At 38.8% G+C, this 6,000-nt stretch overlaps 1 protein-coding gene across 1 annotated transcript in view; it reads left to right on the top strand.

Annotated features, from left to right (window-relative positions):
• The window catches only part of LOC129673725 (short-chain dehydrogenase/reductase family 16C member 6), a 33,140-nt gene that overhangs the window by 13,256 nt on the left and 13,884 nt on the right, over window positions 1–6,000 (top strand). The window contains exons 3-4 of the mRNA XM_055603606.1: window positions 3,320–3,419; window positions 3,847–3,991. Coding sequence (XP_055459581.1) covers window positions 3,320–3,419; window positions 3,847–3,991 — 245 coding nt within the window. The remainder of the gene's footprint in view (window positions 1–3,319; window positions 3,420–3,846; window positions 3,992–6,000) is intronic.

The raw sequence follows: 6,000 nt of genomic DNA, 5'->3' as shown, positions 1-6,000 counted from the left end.
TGCCTCTGCCTCTGCCTCTGCCTCTGCCTCTGCCTCTGCCTCTGCCTTTGCCTCCTCTGCCTCTGCCTCCTCTGCCTCTGCCTCTGCCTCTGCCTCCCGAGTGTTGGAAATAAAGGCATGCATCACCTTGCCTGGATAAAAACATTCTTAATAAATGATTGCTAAATGAACACTTCTCTATACTCCCTTTCTTCTCTTTAATAATACCCATTTAAAGAGTGTAAGTTATTTATTTATTTATATGATCAATTCATCTTCAAAACATTCTTTAAGAAGCCTCCATCAGTACAGTATGGGTACAGTCCCAGACAGGCTCTCCCATGGTAGCTCCTTCTTATTTCAGGTTTGTTTTTTTCAGTTTCCATAACCTTGCTCAACCACAGTTTGAATATATTACATGGAAACTTCCAGACGTAAGAATTCTTGAGTTTCAAATTATATGCTATTTCTGGTTGGCACCGTGAATTCTTACACCTATAATTCCAACCCAATGAGTCATTTCTTTGTCAGTGTATCTGTAACACATGCCTCCCACCCATCAATTATTGGGTGACCCTCTCAAAGTCAACTGTGTGGTGCCACTAAGCTAATGCTCAAAGAACTCTTATTTTACTCAATATTGTCCTCAAAGTGCAAGGTCAATGATGTTCTCAAATTTTATATGCCAAAGAGAAGACAAGGTATTTCCTTTACTAAAGGGGAAAAATCATATGTTAAAATTGCTAATATTCATAATACAATAAGATATTTGAGCAAAGAGAGGTCACATTAATATAACTTTGCCACAATCTATTGTATAATTGTTTTAGCTTATTATTAGTCACTGTTGTTTGTCCACTTGCTTAATTTATAAGTTATATTTTATCATAAGCATGTAGATATGCATAGTAAAATATATTCGACATATATGTTTTAATAGTCACTAAGCCTTCAGCATTAACAGGGGTCTTGAAATGCATCTGCTCTGGATAAAAAAATGAAGGCTCCTGTAAATACCCAACCATTTTTATCTTTAATTGAAAATATAGAAAATTAGCACCAAGTCTAACCCCACGACATAATAAATCTCTGAAACAGTTAGATCATGGTGAGTGGCTTCCAGATCCCCCTGGACATTTTATTACACCAGTGTTTGACCATTTGGCAGACTGCTATACATATCAACCTTCCCTACTTTACACCCAGAAGCTTTCTATGCATGTGGTTCCAAATCAAAATGGCACTGACCCACACTTTTAACTCTTTTATTTACTTCCCTTTCTTAGAAATTTCATACGCTCTCAGAGAGAAAATGGGTGTCTTGGTGGGACCTCTGTCTAGGCTTTTAGACCATGCACTGACATAAGGTCTAATGGATGGTCACATAAAAGATACCTGTAGGATTCAACCAGAACCTTAAGCTTTTGAGCTGAAAGATAAGAACTAGTTCCTGCCATTACCAACCAGCATACATTCGTGACAAGATTTTATTATTCAAAGAGAAAAATGCTCTAACGACAGGAATAGATCCTTTAATCAACACTGTACATGAATATGAAATGACAGAAGAACACAACAGTCATTAACCAAGCAGAAACTTGGGCATTAATTTAGCAGCCACAGAACAAGGTTAGTGAAACAAATGAAGCTAAGGTGCCTGTTTTGGTTAAGTGGTCTCTCTCTGTTCAGTGAGCACATCTAAGCAGCCTCTCAAAAACTCTAATGTGAAATATGACATTGTTTAGAATTCATACACCTCCTAGAAACAGTGGTGAATGATAGGACAGATGATATCTGGGCTTTACTGGACTCGTGGATGACTGAGCCTGCTGAATGTCAGAGCTGACGACATAGGGACATGAGAAACTTGGACTTGCACAGTGATGAGGAAGGGAGTGCAGAAATCAGATCCCTGAACTTTTACTGGGGGTTGTTCCTGAGGAGAGCTTATGGAAAGATGTTCTAGTGGGCTAGAGGGATGGCTCGGTGCTTAAGAGCACTTGCTTCCTTCTCCTGCAGAAGATCTGGGTTCAGTTCCCAGCACTCACATCAGGTGTCCTAGTCCATAGGATTCCAAATCTGCTTCTGTCCTCTTTGGGCATCTTCATGCATGTGGTATACGTCCATACATTGTGCTGGTTATTTTTTGCCAACTTGACATATCTGGGAAGAGGAAACTTGAACTGAGGCCAATGCTTCCAACAGATTGGCCTGTGGACAAGTCTATGAATCATTTTTGTGATTAATGATTGATATGAAGGGGCCCAGGCCACTGTGGACAACCAGTGCCACACCTAGATATATGGTCGTGATTCTATAATAAAGCAAACTGAGTGAGTTGTGGAAAGCAAGCTAGGAAGCAACAATCATTCATGGCCTCTGCATCAGTTTCTGCCTCCTCGTTCCTGCCTGGAATCCCTGCCCTTGCACCCCTTTGTGATGGTCTCTAGGTTATAAAAGGAAATACACCTCCAAGCTGTTTTTAGTCATTGTGTTTATCGTAGCAAGAGAAATCAAAGGGGGCATGTGTGGAGGTGCACACACACACACACACACACACACACACACACACACAAATAAATAAATAGATAGATAGAAAAATAAATAAATAAATAAATGTTTAGATCTTTTTAAAGAAAATATTCTGGTATGCTGCAAGCCGTGCCATTATCTCTTCCTTATTTCCATAATTTTTACAAATTGCTTATGAGCAAGGTTTTTAGAAAGAAAGCCTATTATTGAGGTTTGATAAATAATGTGAAACTCCCCTGAGAGAACATGTAAGGAACAGGAGTGAGGGAAGGACATTGCATAAAGATAAGTGAATAAAATTTACCAAAACATACTAAATATGTTAGTCATGGTAGACAATTTCAAAGCACCCTTCTTACCAAGAGATACGGAGCTTGCACTAATTAATCTTCCTCTAGCAACTTTTCCCATTTCGGCTAATTCCTGAAAGTGAGGGTAAATAATGTTAATAGTAAAGTCTGGAGTGTAAGTATGATTGATTTTAATGCAAATTGTCAAAATTATGTAGAGAACCCAGAGTACTTTGAAAATTGCTACAATTTATAGAAAACTCAATGAGTATAAAAAGGTTTGGTTAAATTATTAAATTTTATTTCAGAGGACAAAGAAAGCATACAGTTTCTGTTATTTGAGTGCATAATAAACTCTAAATGGCTGTATACTTCCTACTTTTGTACTGTGTGCCTTAGAATTTAACACGGCATGAGTATTAAACAGAAATTCACTAACTTGATTAATAAGTTCATCAAATGATTACAGAATGAGAGTAATTAATCAATTAATTGCACAATGTTTTTATATCTCCCAGACTTGTAAGGCCTTCCTTCCTGCCATGATTAAAGCTAACCATGGTCACCTGGTCTGTATTTCAAGCATGGCAGGAGTAGTCGGTATTAATGGACTATCAGGTGAGTATTTCCATTCACCATACATCCTTCTATCCCCGAGAAATAGGGCCCTTCCAGAATGCAGAATGCCAAAGGGAAATCTCAAAACACCCAGCCTCACTCATAATGCCAGCAACATCAGCTCCCGTATCACTCCTCACAATGGCAGACTAAGAAATGTATTCTCTCTTTAAAAGACACATAAAATGGTGTGTGTGTGTGTGTGTGTGTGTGTGTGTGTGTGTGTGCGCGTGCGTGCGCGCGCGCGCCTGTTGGTTCATTGGAATTCTTGCCGTAAGAGATCTCTGTGATTTTATTAAGCACACTTGGTAGAGATACTCTGTTCTCAAGGGCAATCCAGAAAAAAAAAAAAAAAAAAAAGATTTATTTTTAACTAATTATGAGAATTTTCCAAGCTATATCACTCATGTTCCTCACTTTATTTCAGATTATTCTTCAAGCAAATTTGCAGCCTTTGGCTTTGCCGAATCTCTCTTCCTTGAATTAACTATGATAAAGAAAACTAAAGTTAAAAGCACCATTGTTTGCCCCTATTTCATCAAAACTGGAATGTTTGAAGGCTGTACAACCAAGTAAGTGACTCTTTCAGCAATCTTTATTCTTATATTAACCACAATAGTAAGATATAACAGAAGTCAGCAATTAAAATAGCATGTTCAGTTGAGAAAATAATTTGTTTTCTATATACAGTGTTAAAACATAGATATCCCCAAATATAAAATATCTTGTACAGTTTGTTAATATATACAGGAAATGTTGCAAAGTGATTTTTATCTGAAGATAACATTTACCTTGAATAATTGAACTAGAAAGCTAATTAAGCACAAGGACTTTTGCACAGGATGCAATGGACTACAATGAGCTTAATATAAAGACTATGCAGCTATTATCTTTGTTAGGAAATGCACTGAAGTGTTTCCGACTACACGAGGCAGCGCATTTGGAGAAAGGGAGCCGCCAAAAAGACCCTGAGACTATGTTGAGCCCACTGAACCTATAAAATTAAAAAAGAAAGGAAAAAAAACTCCAAATCAGATGAAAAAGTATTTCAATGTACAGGAGAGGAGTATTGACCTAAACGTTTGTCTATTAAGTGGCTGAAAATTAAAAATTTCTAGAGACTGATCAAAGAACACGTGCAATTGAGGAGACTGTTCCAAACTTTTTAGAAAATCGTCATCCTGAAAGGCTGTGACATGAGAGACCCCATACTACACTCGTTCCTGTGTGGTAGCCACTTCACTGAGCGTGCCAAACAAGTGGCTTTTCCCACCTTTCCTCAGCCCCCAGGACAGGAGAGCTGTTCTCCACATGCTGGCAGCGGGGAGTCCTTGTTAAAACATGCTTTCAGCAGCTCTGAATGGTGACAGAAATACACTGAATGACAAGCCTCTTCCACACAGGGCTTGCTCCTCTGACCCCAACTCTCCAGAGTGAGGAAGCTCTGGAAAGGCCTTTGGAGGAAGGTAGCTCCTTTGTCTAGTGGTGGCTTGCTAGAGAGCACAGCCCAACATTAGGTCCCACGTCAAGTCTCCTAGAGAGCTGACATCAGTAGATCTTGTCTTCCCAGACTCTGGGTTGTGGTAAATCCATTCAGGATGGTGGCAGCAGCTGCCACCTCTAATTCCTTCCTCCCTCCTCCAACTTTCATATTCTCAATGATTAGATGAATTTAATGAAAGTAGTCCTAATCCATGAAAAACAATGAATGCGTAGCAAAATTCGGTTCCAGAATTATTTCATCAGGAGCTTCAGTTTGCAGTCACTAAGATCAGCCACTGACTTTGTTAAAAAAAAATATCAGAAGTGTGTTGGAAGGAAGGTCATCCTTACCCAGTCCTACCCTTTATCATTGTTTGGACCATGTAGTGGCACATTGGGAGAAAACATCGGAAATTTTTAGGATCAGGACAGAATTGGGAATAGCAAGTAAATCACCCTCCTGAAGTGAAGAAGAGGAGGAGGAGGCTGGTTTGTTATAGAGCTTTCCATAGACTGCCACATGGGCACGAAAGGTGGCAAGCGCAGTGACTATGATGTAAGGGAGCATACTGGCTCTTTTCTCAAGGCAGCTTAAACACATAGGAGACTTTACCCTCCAGAAGAGGAGCTGAATTTGCTTATGTGACAAGCAAATTTCTAGGGACTGCTGTTCCAACTATCAGAAGAAAAGCTGAAAGACTAAAATACTATAGTATTTTAATCCTTATGTTCAGTACTTTAATAATAATACTTGCAGTATATAAAACGAGTATTTTTCAAAAACAAAGCAAAGCTCTGGATTTTCATCAACAGTTTGCATAGGATCCACCCAACAATGGAAGGTCATTCTTCCATTACAACTGAAGATGTATTGTAGAGTTATTTGCTAAGCCAGACTGGATCCTGGACAAATAGTCACGTTATCATGGCATCAATAAATGGACAGCTTCCCATTCAATTCCAAAGACTAATCATAAGATATTGCCACTGTAATGTCTTCATAGCTAGAACTCTTTGTTGTTATTCAAGTATTTTTTCCTTTTATGGATTTATTTATTCACTTTACATCCTGATCACAGCCCCCCTCCCACCTCTCCTC

The sequence above is a fragment of the Psammomys obesus genome, unplaced genomic scaffold (genome assembly GCF_907164565.1).
Source record: "Psammomys obesus unplaced genomic scaffold, mPsaObe1.curated_primary_1811, whole genome shotgun sequence".
NCBI classification, from domain to species: Eukaryota; Metazoa; Chordata; class Mammalia; order Rodentia; family Muridae; genus Psammomys; species Psammomys obesus.
This window is presented reverse-complemented; position numbering and strand designations above follow the sequence as displayed.